Raw genomic sequence first — 18702 nt, 5'->3', positions numbered from 1 at the left:
CCACCCCCAGCCACCCCTCCTGCAAACACTGGGCAAGGGGCAGCCCTATCCCCAGCCCCAGTGAGGCTATGAGGATGGGGAGCAGGGGAGGAAGGAAGCCACATGTGATGGCACTCCCCTCCCCCGCAGCACCTGCCACCCCCTCCCAGAACCCACACCCCCTCTCTGGCCCCCAAAGTCCCTCCCAGAGCCTGCACCCCCAGCCTAGAGCCTGCACCCCAACTCTGTCCCAGAGCCTGCACCCCTCACCCACTGCTGCATCCCCAGGCGCTGCCCCAGCCCAGAGCCTACACCCAGCACCCAAACTCCATCCCACAGCCTGCACCCCCACCCCCTTCCCACACACCCCCTCCGGCACCCAAACTCCCTCCCATACCCCCACCCCTTACCCCAGCCCAGAGCCTACAACCAAACTCCATTCCAGAGACTGCATCCCCTCCCTCCACAGCCCCTCCCTACCCCAAACTCCCTCCCAGAGCCTGCACCCCTCCACCCATCCTGCACCCCCACCCTGTGCCCCAGCCAGGAGCCTGCACCCAGCACTCAAACTCCATCCCAGAGCTTGCACCCCAGACTCCATCTTAGAGCCCAACCTCTCAACTGTCCTACACCCCAATTCTCTGCCCCAACCCAGGGCCTGCAACCTAGGGCCAGACCTCCTCCCACAACCCAAACTCCCTCACAGAGCCTTAGGCAGGTGGGGGGTGGAGTTCGGTGGGGGCGGGCTCTGAGCGTTCGGGGCACCACCAAAATTGCTACAGACTTGCCACCCCGGTAGGAGAGGAATGATTCTGGGGAAGTCAGTGCCTAGCCTCCCAATCCTGCTCCTTTGTCTTTGTTTAATGAGCAGATTAAAGATAAAAGCATTGTATTCAATACTTGAAGTGTCCATAAAATCTCTGTGCACATTGGATTTGAAAAGTTGTCCTTCTTCGTCTGTACACCACAAGTGTCCATTTTAAATCAAAAGATGCATAGTGACCCATGAGCTACTTCCCTAGGATACACAGGGTCACGAACATCATGGAATAGGAACGATTATTAACTAATCACAGTGGGTTTCAGCCCCATAGGATCACCTGAAAGGATTTTTCCTTCCTTTAAAGAGGGCAGAACCCAAACCGCATTCAGAAGATGCGGGGAATCTTACAGTAAATTCTTCCCACATGGTCCCCTCTGTAAACCCGTCTATCAGACCTTGCCTTAGCACACGAAAATAATGCCACACAGTGGTAACCACACAAACAAGACTTTATGTACTACAGGGAAAAGGTTTCAGAGTAGCAGCCGTGTTAGTCTGTATTCGCAAAAAGAAAAGGAGAACTTGTGGCACCTTAGAGACTAACAAATTTATTAGAGCATAAGCTTTCGTGAGCTACAGCTCACTTCATCGGATGCATCGGATGCAGTCCCCCATGCCACTCACACAGGGAGTGGGAACTTTGGTGGTAATTTAAAGAGAATCAAGGGGCTCAAAGGTTTCAGAGTAGCAGCCGTGTTAGTCTGTATTCACAAAAAGAAAAGGAGTACTTGTGGCACCTTAGAGACTAACAAATTTATTAGAGCATAAGCTTTCGTGAGCTACAGCTCACTTCATCGGCATCCGATGCATCGGATGCCGATGAAGTGAGCTGTAGCTCACGAAAGCTTATGCTCTAATAAATTTGTTAGTCTCTAAGGTGCCACAAGTACTCCTTTTCTTTTTACAGGGAAAAGGACTAAGATAGGCTAGAGAAGCGGTGGATTAACAAAACTTTAACTCTGGAAATGCTCCACTCTCACAAGCAATTACACCCATGAGGTAATGTTGATGTTCTTTCTACCTTCTCTTGCAGGGATAGCGATGGACAGCTTCTGCTCTCTTGACATTGGAGGTCAGGGACAGACTTCAACGATGGACACAGGAACGAGGTGAGTAGACCTAACTAAAAACCCTCCCTATCCCTCTTTGCGTCTTCTCTGCCTGGATGTTAGACCCTATCTACGCGGATTCAATCCGTGCGTGGGAGTGTGCTTCCCAACCCAAAATAATATAGCCAATGGCAAAAGGTCATCATATTCTTTTGCCAAGTCCAAGATGGCCACCTTATAGATAACACAAAACGTACATGCCTTTCTTCCCTTCTTTTACAAAAATTTGGCAGTGGCAAACAGCATTTTACACACCCGGAGACTGGAGTTGACCAATTCGGGGACGTTCCGGGGCAGGGTGACCCATCCAGAAGGGGGCTGTATATCCCCTGTGAGAACTCCTCCCTCTGTCCTCTACCAATTGAAGTGGGCGTCAGCCCTGAAGGACCACTCCAAGAGGGGATTTGACCAAATACGGGAAGTGCCGTAGTGGAGTGAGCTGCCCGCAACAGGATCCCTAAAAAGTCCCCACATTGCCCTCTACCAATTGGAGAGGGTTTCACTCTCACCTTAGGCCATCTCAGAAGGGAAACAGGTACCAATCCAGAACAGGTATAGCCTGAAGGCCTAGGCCATGATTTCTGCAAAAGACATCCTTGGAACGAGACGGCCTCTTCCACACAGTGTTGTGTTGTGAATTCCAGGGCGACGCTGCCAGCCACGTAAACATGGAGCTCCCGAGATCGGCGGCTTCTGGCCTAGACCTTCGGGCACTGCCTATTCTGATCGGTACGTTTCCCTTCTGGGATGGCCTAAGGGGTGTGTGCAAAACCCTGACCGATTAGTAGAGGACGGTGGGGGGATTTCATGGAGCCGTGATGGGCCCCTCTTGTGGGCAGGTCACCCCACCAAGGCACTTACCCTATGAAACACTCTGCCCCAGAACTTTCCCCCATTGCTCAAATCCATTCCTGAGGCAGGTGGTTGGAGATAAAACACCCCCAGATTGGTAGAGGAGTGGCAGGAGCTCTTAGAGGGGTCACATGCCACTCCTTGCTTCTACTCCTGTTTGCATCCTGACCCCGAGAGTCTTATATCATGGTGTGGGTCTTATGGTGACAGATGAGCGATGCCTGAGGGGTGAAGGGGCGAGGTCCCATGGCTTAAACTAAATAACTGCCCTTAGCCTCAGGGTGGTTTGGCCTTACAGCCAGAGTCAAAATGGCTGCCCTCCCACTCAGGGCTGTGTGGCCCAATGGCCAGAGTCCATGCGGCCGCCCTCTCCGTCGGGGCTGTGTGGCCCAACGACCAGAGTCCATGTAGCCATCCTCTCCGTCGGGGCTGTGTGGCCCAAAGGCCAGAGTCCAATGGAACAGGAAAGTCAATGGAACAGGAAAGTGACAGTAGCAGCGGCATTAAACCATCAAACATTTAGGCCGAGAGGGAAAGGGAATTAGGCTCCTAATGTTTACTGAAATCCTTTGTGGCCCTGTGCCTTCATTCCTGAAGAGGTCACAGGGAAAAGCGTTTCCCATGTGCACTCATGGGATTTCCTATGAGCTGATAACCAATCTGGGAGTGAAGTTCCCTGGCCTGCAATCACTCCATTACAGGGAGGGCAGGTGATGAATCTTTCCCCTACAGAGGGTAATCGTCATCATCATCATCATCCTTAATAACAATGGTTCTTTTCAATTCCGTCAGGCCTTCCTTTAGAGACTTTCTGACCTTGATGAAGAGAGTTTCCCCACGCAGCTCTAAGGCTACGTCTATACTAGGAGCTAGGGATGGAATTCCCCTGCTCCCGTACACATATTATGGTACCTCGATGAAAGCTCGCATGACCATCCTTCTTCCTTAAACGCTGTCCTTAGACAGAGAGGGACCTGTGTCCACATTCAAACCTGTGTTTGGGCCCTGTGCTGCACCCCTAGACTTCCCACAGAGGCACAAACACACAGCAGTATTTCCTTACCGTCATACAGGAGGGAGATGTCATCTTCATTCACTGTTTCAGACAACAAATTGCAGTAATGGCGGATAGTATTTCCTAGACATACAATGAATACAATGGATCTCATTACTTTTCAAATCCTTCGCTGAAAACTGCTAAAAATGCAGCCATTCCCCCAAGACAGCCCTTCGGAAATTAAATACATTCCTCACTTCTGTTCACAAAGCACATTAGATAAAGCATCAGCTGCCCAGAAGTTACTGAGAAGCTGATTTCCAAAGGAGATTGAATTCACATCAAACCAGCATGATGTAAATTCAATCTCCCCTAGGCTCAGCCAAAGAGTTGTTGTGGGCAGGGGAAGTTGGTGCAGTCGATACAGCTAAGTTGCTCCCTTCATCTTGGAATACATGTTAATTCTCTCTCTCATTCTCTCTCTCACACACACACACACACACACACACACACACACACACACCCCGTTTTAGGATTCTGGCGCTGTCAGAGGGAACAGAGCAGGAGTCTAGAAAAGGGCTTTGAAGGAAACATTTAAAAAAGCTCAAGTGAATTTGCTCTGCTTACCAATGAACAAGGCTGCAGAATGTCTTATTGTTGTCTGTGAGCTTTCCAGCTACTCTAGGGCCTGGAACAGGAATTTGGGGATGTGGCTCTTGTTGTTCTGCATCTAGGAAGTAAGAAGGAAGAAATGCACAATATACAAATGACATGTTCTTCCCACAGCGAATAGTCCAGGAAAGCCAAAGCATATAGCCAGGGCATGGCAACCGCCAATATAAACCCATACATCGTAGCAGCACCTCTCTAACGTTACTGTTGTGTTCTCCAGAACCTCAGCTTTCATTTTAAAAGACAAAAGTTTGGAGGTCTGACAGTTGGGGAGAAAAATGTCAACAATGTGAACGGATTGTAACTCCTGCAGAAATGAACCAGCAGAGAGCCTGGAATAGAGTCTTGCAACCCGACCGAAGCGGATGGGTATTCATGGTGTGGGGTTAGAAAGGTCTCCCTCAAGTCCCCATTCACCACTCTCAAGGCACAAGCACTTCCAGACACACTTCGAGAGCTGTGAGGAGCCATCCCAGGCCATGCTGCAGAACAGCCTCTTCAAATGAGCCCAGCCGAGAAACACTGCGCAGCGGAAGAGCGTCAGTTTACATCACTGCAAGGGAAGGGGGGACCAAGAGGGTTCTCACTGAGAGAGGGATAGTCTGGGGGACATCGAGCCTTCCCCGTCCCTTGTTCTCCTGCTTTTCATACTAGTGGAGATTCCTGTAATTTGTTCTCTACAGGACTGTGCTCAGGAGAGGAAACTGAGAATTGGCTGGAGAGAGCCAGAGCCGTCCCGTCCTTTGGATGGTTTGGAGCGGTTGCCCAGGGCCCCGCATTTTGGGGGGCTCCACACTTCAGGGGGACGCAGGACCTGGGCCATGCCGGGGCCAGCAGCAGTACTCCTGGCCCTGCTACACTATGCCCCACCTCGCCGACTCACAGCATAGCTCGGCAGAGGAGGGGGTGGGAATTTGGGGGAATGGGAGGAATGAGAGTGAGGCGGGGGCAGAGCAGGGGCAGGAAGAGGTGGGGTGGGGGGTGGGGCCTGGGGCAGAATGTGGGGGTTGTCCCGGGCCCAGCGCCCCTCGATGGACCCCCCTGGAAAGAGTCATAAGAGATCTCCACAGCTCAGTCCTTCTGCACAAAGAGACTGTATGAGAGTGTGAGTCAGCTTTGGGATCCCAAAGAGTCTGACCAAAGGAGCCCCCAGATCAGGCTTCCCTCTACATCCCAGTTGGCCCAACCAAAGACGGCAACATCCGGTGAATGTTGGGAAGCTAGGACCTGGAGAAGTTCTCTCAGGAGCTCCAGGGAAGAAGACAGGGCAGCTGCACCCACTTTCCAGAAGGCTGTGGGCATATATCAGCTCCCTGAACCAAAGGGGCATGGACAGATCTTTGCTCCCTTTTCTTTTGCTGCCTCTTGTTGTGAATCTTTGGATGCAGCAGCCCAAAGGCCTGAGGCCTGTCTTTGCAATAGAGACTCAGGACTCTTTCCCAGAAGAAGGCTTTTCTTCCAAATTGTGCTGTGAGGATGGATGAGGCACTAGGCTCCAGCATGGAGTGAAGCAGGGAGGAGAAGACTCTGCTTGGGCAAGGGACTCTGGCGATGAATGGAGAGCGGGTCCCAGGGGATTCTGGCTCTTTGCTCTGGAAATAATGACCATGGCACTTACCAGAGTCACAATCTCATCCTGGTCTTCAAGATGCAGCAGCAGTGGGAGCAAGCAGTGGATGATTTCCTGCTCCACGAGGGGTTTGTCTGGGTCCTGCACCCTGCTCACCACGTTGCCAAGCAGTAAAATGGCAGCTGAGCACACACTGTCCCTCTCCTGGCAATGACACACAGGGGGTGGGGACGCCCGGTTAAAGCCAGGCAGTATCAGAGCATAACGCAACAGAGTCATAATCTGCCCGCTGCTCCGGCTCCCCCTGTGTGAATGGACTTGGCTGGCGGGAGCAGGGAGGCCACCGGGCCAGCGCCATAGACATCTGTACAGGGCCTGAGACACTGTGCAGGACAGTGCAGCCCCAGGGTGTCCCAGAGGCAGTTTCTGTCTGGAGAGCACAGAACCCCAGAACCCTAGAAGATTAGGGGAGAGGGAGGGAAGTCTGCTGGAGACTGGTCTGGGGAAGGAGAGAAGCAGCTGCTGGAGCCTTGCAGGGATTCGCAGCTACAAAACACAGCATTTCTTTTGCTCTTCGGTGCCCCCGAGAACCGGGCCATTCCTGACTCACTTCTTTCCTGCAGAGAATCTCCACCTCTTTGGGGTCCTATGTTCTCCAGACAGCTGGTCATCTGCCCAGTGCCAGGCCCCCTCTCCCCCAGGCCAGGCTGCAGAAGGGGCTGGGAGCCTGTCGCTGAGGCTGAGCTTTGCCAAGAAGAGCTCTGACAGGGAGGTGGCTCAGCAGGAGATTGGCGGGGGCACTCCTTGGAGGCTCCATGGCAGGCTTGAGGGGCGGGAGGAAGCGGATGGGGAGAGAGAGACAAGGGCATCAGAGACAGGTGGAGGGGGGGAATGGGCTTATCCTGGGGTTCCAAGCCTTACGTCATCAATGAAGGGGCGAAGGCTGACTGCAATGTCCTGGGAGATGGAGCCAAGCCCCTCCCTCTTGAGGAGGTAGATGATGTCTCCAGCTTTATGCATGGCCTCCTTGACACACCCTCCATCCCGGTCATAAAACATGGCCACAGTTCCTGGCAGCTGGGCCCGTAACAATCTCACCTGCAGGAATGAAGAAGGCAACTCATTGCTATCCGGGGTGACAGCCTGGAGCACATGCTGGACCACTCCCACCTAGGAGAAACCACGGATGGCACAGCCCCCCAACGGGGCAGAAAGTCATTCTCCTGTCACTCTGTGCCAGCTGCTCACTGTAACCTTTGTCTTTGCTCTCCCCACCTCCCACATTACATCACATCTGCAATCAGGGGTCAGCTCACGGGAGAAGGGAGCATGTCATGCCTTGATTTGCTCAGTAAAGCACCTCCAACATGTCAGTGTTGTGTGTTAAAAACAACAAGGTTTGTGTGGGGATCTCGCTCTCATTTCCGAGCTATTTGAGAGACATCGGTCCCCTGGGCAATCCACGCCTCTCACCTTTTCTGGCTGGAGCACAATACTGCCAAGGCCTCACAGACTGAGCCTCCATATGACGGGATTTGTGTCTTTGGTCCATTCCTTGAGCTGCGCCCGGAGCTCTGATTTTGTCAGTACTGTGTCAATGGAAGGACTCTGGAGAAACTGGAAAGAGCCAAATCAACATCAGGTTGAGGAGCAGAGGTTTTCCTGTGGGGTCTGTTCCCTGGGCAGTCGTCTTTACCAAATGGCCACTTACTCCCAGTGTGTTTAGGGAGTAGGTGTGTAGGGAGCCAGTTGCTGCTGTTTCAGTTGGTTCATTCCCAAAAGTTGGACTAATGCACAAGTCACAAATCAACCCCTCGGGAAAGGGGTGTCTCCAGGCCTCATTGAGTGCCATGTAGAGACCCCTGGGACAGAAGAAAAGCAGAACCCCAGGAAAAGGTGAGGAGAGAAGCAAGGCCTTGGGGCACTGGAGAAACATCCCCTCTTGTCATATAATCCCATCGAGGCACATCCAGCCAGGAGCAATTTCATCCTGTCTCTCCCTCCCTCTCTTTGCCATGCCCCACAACCATCCATGTGCGGAGAGGAGCTAGCTGGTGGTAAGGCTGCTGAGCTGCTGACAATGTGCCCAGAGCTTACTGGCCTGAGCTGCTCTCCAGAAAACCCCCTTGTGCTTGTCAACTAAGGAATCTCACCTCAGTGCAGAAAGCCATGGCGATCGTTCTCTGCTCCTCCTCCCTCTCACTCTGGACGATGGTGATTGCCTCTTTGAAAACTGCAGGGAGCTGAGGGATCTCAAACTCGATCATGGCTCTGGAACATGGAACAGAAAGTCCCTTGTGATTTTCAAGTTCTTCTCTAGTTGCTGGGCTGAGCTGGCAGCCTGGAACAGAGGAATATTTCCCACGGAAATCCCATTCCCAAGAGAGACCCAGTGAGGAGAAAACTTTGGGCTCCTACCTTGGAATCAGGCCAACACCCTGTGAGTAGTATTATTGGGAGGCTATCATGTCCCAACCCTGCTGAAACTGGATGATGGCAAATTCCTTCTAGTAGCCGGACATGGAGAAAAGAGTCTTCACAGCCTCCACTGCTAAAGAGAAAAAAATACCAGTGTCAGGCAACGAGATCAGCCCCAGGCATGGCAAATCTGCACAAGTCCTGGGACACACAGCATGGTCAGCAGAAGCTAGCCTCCCCGAGGATAGATCCAGTGTGATATCATGGTGCTTCCCTCCCCAATGGGCCCTGTCTACACTGCAGTTTCATTGAGTTTCTAACCAGTTAGTGACACTGTGGCTTCTCAAGATGGTTGGTGTCATCACTCACTGTGGCTGAATACTTGATTCTTTATTGCAACAGGTAACAGGACTCAAGCAGGCATTTGGGGTCAGATCCTTAGTTAGTGTAAGCGAGCAAAGCTATGTCAGTTTACACCACCTGAGGTGTCTTCTGGTGCTCTGGTTTTCCCTGTATAATGGAAAGGGAATGTATAGGGAAGCCCCTAACTGTGCCCACAGAACCAGTTGAACTAGTCCCTCTTCCTCCTGTCTGTCTGTGATGCTGACATCCTGCAGGGCCTGGCCCCATGTGCTGCTGGTGTGGCTCTGTCCGCGTTTGTGGACAGAGGCCCACAGATTTGCTCAGCAGGCAGTGATAAAAGCACTGACACTTTGGCGGGTGGCACATGTGGTCGGATGCACAAACATGACTGCTGCCGGAATGTGTAGGGAAAGCAGCGGGCCTGTGGATGGAGTCAGATGAGCGAGTGTGACTCACAAGAACACACGGCTCTCAACCCTTTTCCCTCAAGAGAGACCTGCACCGAATTGAGCCTGGGCTAACGACAGCACCCGAACAACTGATGGCCATGAACAGACCCCATGTGTCTAGCAGAACAAATCTGTTCTTCCTTTTCCTTTCAGTTATTACCTTAGGGGACTGAGGCAGCTGGATCCCTCCTCGGGGCTGGATGTCTCGCTGGCCGTGTAGGTCCCTGGCAAGTGCAGATCCATCACATACTGCACTTGCCTGATGCAGAGGATGAGCAGCTGGGGATACATTTCCAGGATGGCTTCTCGGTATCCCCATAGGAAAGGACCTCGTAAATGGTCTTCATTGCCTGGAGTGGGGAAAGAATTTCACTCAACTATCCCAATCTGCCCCCTGCCTCCATTGCCATTCGCTGTTGTCCTTTTGTCATGTCTCATTTCCTCTCCAGCGTGTTACAAAGGAGGATTGGCTCCTGAGAGGGGAGGAGACATTTGGAAGCTCCTGAACCTTCCCCCCATTCCTGGAATGGAAGCAGGACGGAACCTTATGGAAAGATCAGAAGAGTCTGGATGACGTTATTCCCCGTTATTTCTCTTAATGGTGCAGACCCTGTGCTTTGGACTCTGCCAGACAGTAGAGTGGAAGGGGAATCCTCGAGGGCAGGGAGGCCCCGGGGAAAAGGAAGTGGAAGTGAGGACTCAGATCCTTCCGCTAGCCCATTTCACCAGAGTAGTGCAGAAGCCAGGAAAGTTCCCCACCGTTCCCCCACTTACATAAGGCTTGTAGAGTGACTGGTGTGAGTATTCCTCACATGTTCCTTGCTAACCATGTGGTTTGTATCCTCGCCTGTAAGATCCAGTTCAACATTGTCTTGCTTCTCCTGCAGTTTCTCCTCCTCTGACTCCACCTGGTTCTTGGCTGCTTTCTTTTTCTTCTTCTTCTTCTTCTTCTCCTCCTTCTTCAGGGAAAAGCACGTCCACCTTCTTGGAGAGGAAACTGTTCTCTCCTGATCAATATCTGCCATCAAGTTGTCAGATTGGCTACAAACACAGAGTCTTTTCATGCCTGACAGGATCTTCCACGAGCATTTGCTTCTCTTGGGCTTCTCTGGCAAGGCCTGTTCTTGCTGGCTGAGGCCAGAGCAGGCCTCCACTGCTACAGGTTGGACGAGCACTTTGTGCACATGGATCTCTCTGTGCTCCCTAGAGGCGAGTCTTTGAAAAAAGGAACGAAGCTTGGAATAGAAGGAAGGAGGAAATGAGTTTTTCTGTCATACTCTAAAGGAAAGGAATTAGTCTGCCCAGGATTCCCAGATCCAAGACAGTGGTCTTTTGAAATCATCTGCTCCTCTAATAGCCAGGACTGGTTCATCCAACCAAGAACATAAGGAACAAAAGACTAGCCATACTGGATCAAAACAAAGGTCCATCTAGCCCTGTATCCTGTCTTCTGACAGTGGCCAGTGCCAGGTGCCCCAGAGGGAATGAACAGATAATCATCAAGTGATCCATTCCTGTCGCTCACTCCTGGCTTCTGGCAAACAGAGGGTAGGGACACCATCCCTTCCCATCTTGGCAAATAGCCACGGATGGACCTGTCCTCCATTAATTTATCTAGTTCATTTTTGACTCCTCTTATAATCTTGGCCTTCACAACATCCTCCGGCAAAGAGATCCACAGATTAATTGTGCATTGTATGGAAAGAATACTTCCTTTTGTTTGTTTGAAATTTGCTGCTTATTAACAAAGGCTTCAAAGGGGGCACTTGGAGTTGAACCAAGGACCACTTAATGTGCAGTCAAACACTCTATCACTGAGCTCTACCCCCATGACTAGACCCCGCACCAGGTGAAGACACATGGGACCACTGTGAAACAGGAATTCTTCTGGGGAAGTTCCAGGGCCCATGTTATGTAGGAGGTCAGACTAGATGGTCAGGGCTGGTCTTAGATCCTTTGAAACTCTGAATTTATAAACCTAAAGTTGCCTTTAACTGCTAGTATGAAAGTTGCTGCTCCTGTCCAAGAGGAGATGCTTTGAGATTTCCTTGGGGAGAGGCACCAGGATCCCCGATCCACCTTTGTCATAGCCTTTCTTGGACACAGCACATCACAGGTTCTCCCTTTTGCTCTATAACAAGAAACCTCCACGTACCAGATCTGTAATTCATCTCGTCCTAGCACAGTCACTGGTGACAGTTCCTAGCCTGACTCTCACCCCATGGATCTCACTCCTCCTTTGCCAATGTACAGAGATGGAAACAGCCAAGGTCAATTTCTATTTTCTTAGGTCATTGCCTGGGCCCAATTGCAAAAATGCTTCATTGTTAACCCCACTCCTTTGTGCACAGAATGTTGGGACTCTGGGAACAGATAGGGCCAAGCTGAAAACCAATAAACCTCTGTTCCCAGAGAACCCAGGAGAAGGAACAAAGGATTGTCATCTAGAAGGTTTGAGGGTCTGGAAGGATGGATTAGCAGCTGCAAATATGTTGACTTATTCTCAACTATTTCAAAATAGTTTAAACTTTAACTGAAGAATTTCCCATACTATTTATAACGTCTAATCAGAACAATAGGCCACCAAAACAATAACAAAGAAATCACACTGAGACTCATGACAAATTTAGGCTGCAGTTTATTTAAACCCCTTTCCTGGAAAGGAATTGCAGGGGGGAACTGACATGTCTATTTTATGTAGCCCAATGGGGGTATAGTAGAATTTGTAGAGCGTTTTGAAGTCTGTTTCCATGAGATTATTTCAGAGAGAACTACCAAGATGACAACCAGGGGATGGGAGTGGATCACTGTATCACTTTCAATAGCTTCAGATTTATTTCTTCCGCATATTTGAGCTCATTTATGTGTTTCAATCGTTTTTCGTAGGAGTGGGTGGGTGAGATTCTGTGGCCTGCGTTGTGCAGGAGGTCGGACTAGATGATCAGAATGGTCCCTTCTGACCTTAGTATCTATGAATCTATGTAAATTCTGAGATCGATATTGTCTCAATACACATACATTAGACAATCATTACTTGAGACAAACAGTTTATATTCCCTACTTGAAGGCACGGACTGCATTGGGGCAACTCCAAGGGAAATACTATTTATGGAGATATCAATCTAAATTCTACACCAGTTTTTTTTATCTTCCCTTTAGGTTATATCCATGGAAATTCACCCCTACTAGCCTGCTGAAAGATAAAATCATCGAAATCTGGCTCCAAAGACCGTGAAAGGCTGAAGCAGACGGAGAACTGAGAGATGCCCACATTCAAATCACAACGGAACGCTGAGACCTGACTGTTGCAACACGAGCCCCCACCCGTCCCTGCACTGGGGGGGCCAACCTGAGCCTGAGAAGAGCCAGGATTGACCAATGAACATTGCCAAAGAGCCCCAGTAACACGCCAGCAGCCCCCCATCCACGACCCTGCTCCAGCCCCAGCACCTCCCGCCCACCGGCAGCTCCTCCAATCAGCGCCTCCCACTCCCTCCCCACTCCTCCCGCCCGCCACAATCACGGTTCTGCAGTGCGCAGGAGGCTCTGGTGGGGAAGGGGGAGGAGTGAGGGCATGGCAGGCTCGGGGGAAGGGGCAGGGGCCTTGCGGGAGGGGGTGGAGTGGTGGCGGGACCTGGGGCAGAGCAGGGGGTTGAGCAGTGAGCACCCCACAGCGTATTGGAAAGTTGGCATCTGTAGCTCCAGCCCCGGAGTCAGTGCCTGTGCAAGGAGCTGCATATTAACCTCTGAAGAGCCGTATGCGGCTCTGGAGCCCCAGATTGGCCACCCCTGCCCACGGGGAAGGAGGCACCAACCTGTCATGTGCGATCGAATGAGCAGGAAAAGAATCTGGGAATTACCTTCTGTAAAAACTCATCTTTTGTCGAAAACCTGTGGAAATAGCTGATTCAAGAAGTTGTTGACAGAGGGATCGTCCGCGTCTCTCAGCAGCTCCTTGATTCACCAGCTGTTGTCAACCAAGCCAGCTGGCAGACTGAAGGCAGGGCAAGAATGCTGAGGCCCAACACTCTGTGCTGTTGGCATCCGTGACCTCACAATCAGCTTAAGCATAAACACACACACCCCACCCAGAGAGACACGCACACACAGAAGCTGGTAACATTTACAACACGGAGAGATGCACCCAAAATCTCTAGGACTTTTGATTTGGGGGAGGGGATCATCGGCACTGATTGCATGGGTGCCCTGGGGCTGGAGCACCCATGGGGAAAAATTAGTGGGTGCTTAGCACCCACTGGCAGCCAAGCTCTGCCCTCCCCCAGAGCATCTCCCGCTGACCAACTCCTCCCCACCCTTCCAAGGCCTTCTGCCCACCACAGAACAGCTGTTTGGCTGCATTCAGGACGCTCCCATTTGGTGGGGGAGGAGCAAACCAATAACTCACCCAGAGACGTGATTTTATTAAATGGTTCGGAGGCCGAGAAACATATTGAAAATGTTCTAAGGCCCTGAGCTAGAGAAAGTGCTAATCACCCTGAGAGCAGCTGGAGCAGGTCCAAGATGTAGCAAAGAGGGTTTCCTGCAGGAAGAAGGGAAGCAGGGAGATTGCAGCTCTTTGGGACAGAGACTGTCTGTTTGTTCTGTATGTATATAGCACCTGGCACAATGGGGCCTGATACCTGAGTAGGGCCTGTACACAATGCTAATAAAACAAGGGAATTTGTTGAATTACTGAAGTGCCCTGAGTCCCCTGAGTGGAAAGTTGGCAGGTGAAGTAGGGGCAAACCCTAGACAGATGGGATCTGCCCAGCCTGGGGCAGCATGTGCGGGAACGGGAAGGGGAAAGGCCATTGGGAGTGTTTCCATAGAAGCAAAGAAATCAGGGCACCAACCCTACCATGGCTGAGTGAGGCTGTTTCCTGGGATAGATCTCCACAGACAGCATTCATGGGCAGGCTGGGAGGGATGGCCTGGATTCATTTTGCATTGGCTCCAATGTAAATGAGACTAGAATTGTCCCAGGGCCCAGATACAACAGTGACAGACACTGTAGGTGGAGCCTGTGAATAAATAAATTAGGTGCATTATAAAACAGTCATAAAATAAACCCCCTGCTCTGTGACCCCAAATCTAACCTTGTACCTGTCAATGGGAAATCATCACTGAATGGGGAGCTGTTAATGAAGAGCCACAGGGATTGGCTGTAGCCCCTCACTAGTCAACTTTTTAATTAACGATCTGGAAGTAAATATAAAATCACTGCTGATAAAGTCTGTGGCTAACACAGCTTGGAGGAGTGGTAAATAATGCTAATGATGGGGCAGTTGTATGGAGCAGCCTGGATAGTTTGGTAAACTGGGATTAGTAAAACAAATGCAGCCAAAAAGCAAGGCCCTATAGCTGGGAATGGAGACTGGTGGCCACATCTAGGGCCTCGGGAACTGTAGCCTGGAAAGCAGTGACTATGAAAAGGATTTACGTGTCATAGAGGACAAAGAGCTGAACACGAACTCCCACGGCTAATGTGATCCTTGGATGTAGAAACAGGGGAGCAGCCTTGGCTTCTCTGTGAATGTAATTAAATCACCTCTTCATTTCTTTAAGTAGCTCGTTGCTTGTTTGGGGTTTTTTTTTGGAGGCGCGGCTTCTGCTTTCGTTTTGTTTTTGTTTAAATTTCTGCCAGTGAGCGTGATTGGCTCCTGGTTGTGCAATCGACTAAAAAATAAAGGTTTAAAGGGCTGCTGGCTACTTCATCTGCTCAGGAAAGCGCGGCGGGGCCATGGCTGCTGAGGACCTGGCCGGGAGCTTCCAGGATGAAGTGACTTGCTCCATCTGCTTGGAGTATTTCACAGACCCGGTGACCGCTGAGTGTGGGCACAACTTCTGCCGGGCCTGCATCAGCCAGTGCTGGGGGGAGCTGGAGACAAACTTCTCCTGCCCCCAGTGCAGAGAAACCACCCCGCAGAGACACCTGCGGCCCCACAGGCAGTTGGGGAGCCTGGCGGAGCTAGTGAAATGCGTGAGGCTGCAGGTGGGGCTAGAGCCTGAGGGGCAGAGAGTGGGTGACAGGCACCAGGAGGCTCTGAAACTCTTCTGCGAGGAGGATCAAACTCCCCTCTGCGTGGTGTGTGACCAATCCCAGGCACACCGCACTCACACGGTGGTTCCCATGGAGGAGGCTGCCCAGGAGCACAGGGTAGGGAACAGTTATCTGCATGGCTGGGAGTTAAAGGGGCAGCTTCTCTGCAGCTACAGAGCCCCCCCCCCCCACCCTTGTGTCTGACCAGCCCTGGGTTAGAGCCAGGGAGCTGCCTAATAACGGGACACAGCCACGTTCCTGGAGATGCAGCAGCGGGCTGGAGAAGGGGGACCTGCTCCCACAGCCTCGCTCTGCTCAGTGATGATGTTATCACTGGGCACAAACCAGTGACCCCAAACCAGCCCCCAGAGCCATTGTCTGTTTGCAGGAGCAAATCCTGACCTGCCTGCAGCGTCTGCGGGAGGAGAGAGAAGAGCTCTTGGGCCTGAAATCCGACTGGGACAAGGAGAGTGAGAGACTCCCAGTAGGTGCCCTGCCCTGCCCGGCTGCTTTGCACAGGGGTGTCAGCGACAGCAGCAGGGGTTCTCTGCGCTGGTTGGGGTCTGAGTCATTCAGAAGGTTAAAGGATTTCCAGGGTCACTATAGGGAGACAGGTCAGGGTCATTTTTACCCGTGCAGGGCAGACTCTACTCTCAGGTGCCTGGTGTACATCAGGAATGACCCCACCAAAGTCAGTGGGGTCAGGGTCAGACTCCTCTGGGCCCCTGGTGTTAGTTCCCACTGGGGTCAATGGGTTTACACTGGGAGCAGCCTCTGTCTCTGTCTCTCTAGCACTGGGGCGGGGTGGGGGGAGACAGCAAAACACTGACCAGTGGCAGGGGTCAGGGTAGAGGAGGGGGAGACTTTTGCTGATCCCAGGGTTCAAGTGTCACACGTTCCAGTGATGCCATTGGGCAGTTTGGGCAGCACCATTTGCCATGGCCTGGTCTGCACTTCAATCTGTTGCTGGTACAGTGACGGGGACGGGCTGGGGGTTGGTGATTTTGGGTCACATTTTAATATTAGCAAAAGCTCTAGTGTAGCCACAGTTACTCTGGCAAAGATATTGAATGAAACGGTCAGTTTCTGGCTGAACAGGAGCGCCTCCTGCTGTTACTAACACCAGGGGCCCCGAGGAGTCTGACCCTGACCCCACTGACTTTGGTGGGGTCATTCCTGATGTACACCAGGCACCTGAGAGCAGAGTCTGCCCTGCACTGGTTAAAATGACCCTGACCTGTCTCCCTGTAGTGACCCTGGAAATCCTTTAACCTTCTGAATGACCCAGACCCCAACCAGTGCAGAGACCCCCCTGCTGCTGTCGCTGACACCCCTGTGCAAAGCAGCCGGGCAGGGCAGGGCACCTACTGGGGGTCTCTCACTCTCCTTGTCCCAGTCGGATTTCAGGCCCAGGAGCTTTTCTCTCTCCTCCCGCAGACCCTGCAGGCGGCTCATGATTTGCTCCTGCAAACAGACAATGGCTCTGGGGGCTGGTTTGGGGTCACTGGTTTGAGCCCAGTGACAATATTGTCCCTGAGCAGAGCGAGGCTGTGGGAGCAGGTCCCCCTTCTCCAGCCCTCTGAAAAAGTGACCCCAGCTCTAGGGTAGCTCCCCGACAGAGCTGCTGGGCCAGGCCCACTGAGCCCCAGCACCATGATCTCCTGGCTGTTTCCCTGCCATAGGTCTAGTGCTCTTGAACAGTCCCTGGGAGGAGCTCTTTAGTGTGGCAGCCCCCTAAGGGTCACACTTTTTCCAGTGAGGAAAGTCACTTGGCTTCACCGCCTCCTGACTCTGAATCTCAGAGCCTTCAGCACCCCTGCTTCACATCAGCAAGTCCACCTGACTTGGACACCCAAGGGAGACTTGTACGCCCCAGGGGACTTATGTACCCCCACTTCCTTACTCTGGAGTGACTCTCCACCAGCACTGTAAAAGCAGAGGGGTTTATTACAGGGGACTGTGGGCCAAATCTGGCCCACCAGGTGCTTTTGAGCAAATCCTGAAATCTTTTTATTCATTTATTATCATGATTGTTATTATTTTTTATTGTTTTTCTCTGAAGTCTGGACCTTGACTATGCCTTGACCAAGAAATCTGAACCTTCATAAAAAATAATTGACTCTCCCTGGTTTTGTACATGTCTGGAACGCAGCGCAGACAGGGCTTAGTTAACACAGAGAACGGAAAGGTCCATCTGGGTCAGTCCCAGAGCCCTCTGTCCCCTCTGTCGTGCGAGCCGGGAAGCTGCTCTCCTGCCTCCAGCAGCCACCCCAGTCCTTTGTCCTCCGGCTGGGCACACTTGGCTGGCTTCCCACGGAGGGTGGCCGTCCACGGCCGCTTATTGTTTGGTGCGAAACGTCCAGGCGGTTGGAATGGCCCTTGTCTTCTGGGAGGCTCCATGGGCATGGGGCGCCAGGCGGCCAGCTGTCCCTCATGCCTGCCTCTCTGGCTCTCTGCAACAAGTAAACGCCCTCCCCGCAGCTAGTTAACCGGGGTAAGGCTAAGATTTGGCCCGGGATATTTTTTTAGTAAGAGTCACGGCGGGTCACGGGCAATCAAGAAAAGTTCGCGGAAGCCCTGAGCCGCCCGTGGCTTTTGCCCAGACTCTCCCTGACTAACGGGGTGACCGATCTCCTGATCCCACAGGCGCAGTCCCGACGCTGGGGGATTCCTCTTATACAGCGGGCCCCGGCGCCGAGCTTCGCCGGGCTCTCCGCTCCCCTGGGGCGGAACGGGGAGCTCCGCGGCCGGGCCCCTCGGGGGGTCGCTGGGCGGGCCGGCGCCAGCCAGCAGCCCCGGGGTCCCCCAGCGGCCACGGGGGGGGAGACTTTGCAGCCCCCAGCCGCTGAAGTCACGGAGGCCTCTGGCATCCCGGATTCCCTGGGGGGATTCAGGCGGGGACAGCGCCAGTGCCCCGGTACGCGCGCTAACAGCGTCCCTCCGGGAACAGTGAGCGGAACTCAATCCCTGTGCGGCGCTTTGAAAGGGTCCCCCCGGGAACAGTAACCGGAAGTTATTCCGCCAGTCATCTCATTCCGCCGCTGCCCTCCAGACGAGGAGATTCCGCGGGCCGGCAGCTGTCCCGGTTTTAGGGCCTGGGGCACCCGCTGCGCTCAGGGGGGCTGGTGGGGGCGCGCTGAGCACTAGCGCAGGCGCACTGCACCTCCCATGGAGCCCAGCCACCGAGAGGGCCTGGCCCACAGTCTGTGCCCGCAATGCCTGATGGGAAAGGGAAGCTCACCCGCACTGCCGGGCTTCGCGCCCCCTCCCGCCGCGGGTCTCCTCGCTCCGGCGCGCGTGGCCCGTTCCGAAGCCGGGGGAGGTCGCGCGCTGTGACATCATCTCGGGGCGACGGAGACGGGGCGGAAGCGGAGCCTGCGCGGGGCCGGAGCACGGCGGGGCGCGGGCGGGGCGACGTGTCCGCACCGCG

At 52.9% G+C, this 18702-nt stretch overlaps 1 protein-coding gene and 1 long non-coding RNA gene across 5 annotated transcripts; one reads left to right on the top strand and one right to left on the bottom strand.

The window, feature by feature from the left end:
* Positions 1 to 1599: 1599 nt before the first annotated feature.
* On the bottom strand, positions 1600 to 18678 carry LOC119863386. Of its 4 annotated transcripts, none has more exons than XR_006278152.1 (8): positions 18514 to 18678; positions 9393 to 9582; positions 8421 to 8553; positions 8156 to 8273; positions 6924 to 7619; positions 6051 to 6206; positions 4388 to 4490; positions 1600 to 3901 (listed from the first exon to the last, which is right to left on the bottom strand). It is a non-coding gene; the product is annotated as an uncharacterized LOC119863386 (long non-coding RNA). The 4 variants fall into 4 exon arrangements; XR_006278151.1 differs by lacking the exon at positions 18514 to 18678 and having other exon boundaries at positions 1602 to 3901; positions 6924 to 7100; positions 7476 to 7619; positions 9393 to 10740; XR_006278150.1 differs by lacking the exon at positions 18514 to 18678 and having other exon boundaries at positions 1601 to 3901; positions 9393 to 10740.
* Positions 12201 to 16344, top strand: LOC122458231 (zinc finger protein RFP-like). The gene is made up of 2 exons (XM_043505852.1): positions 12201 to 15389; positions 15661 to 16344. Exons 1-2 carry the CDS (start codon positions 14973 to 14975, stop codon positions 16099 to 16101), a joined length of 858 nt encoding a protein of 285 aa, XP_043361787.1. The 5' UTR covers positions 12201 to 14972; the 3' UTR covers positions 16102 to 16344.
* Positions 18679 to 18702: the final 24 nt, after the last annotated feature.

This window comes from Dermochelys coriacea, chromosome 11 (genome assembly GCF_009764565.3).
Source record: "Dermochelys coriacea isolate rDerCor1 chromosome 11, rDerCor1.pri.v4, whole genome shotgun sequence".
NCBI lineage: Eukaryota > Metazoa > Chordata > Testudines > Dermochelyidae > Dermochelys > Dermochelys coriacea.
This window is presented reverse-complemented; position numbering and strand designations above follow the sequence as displayed.

Excerpts from the sequence above, each read along its gene's own strand:
- LOC122458231 (XM_043505852.1), top strand. The coding sequence starts at position 14,973 with ATGGCTGCTGAGGACCTGGCCGGGAGCTTCCAGGATGAAGTGACTTGC. Across the intron at positions 15,390-15,660 it reads AGGCTGCCCAGGAGCACAGG|GAGCAAATCCTGACCTGCCT; the intron begins GTAGGGAACAGT and ends GTCTGTTTGCAG.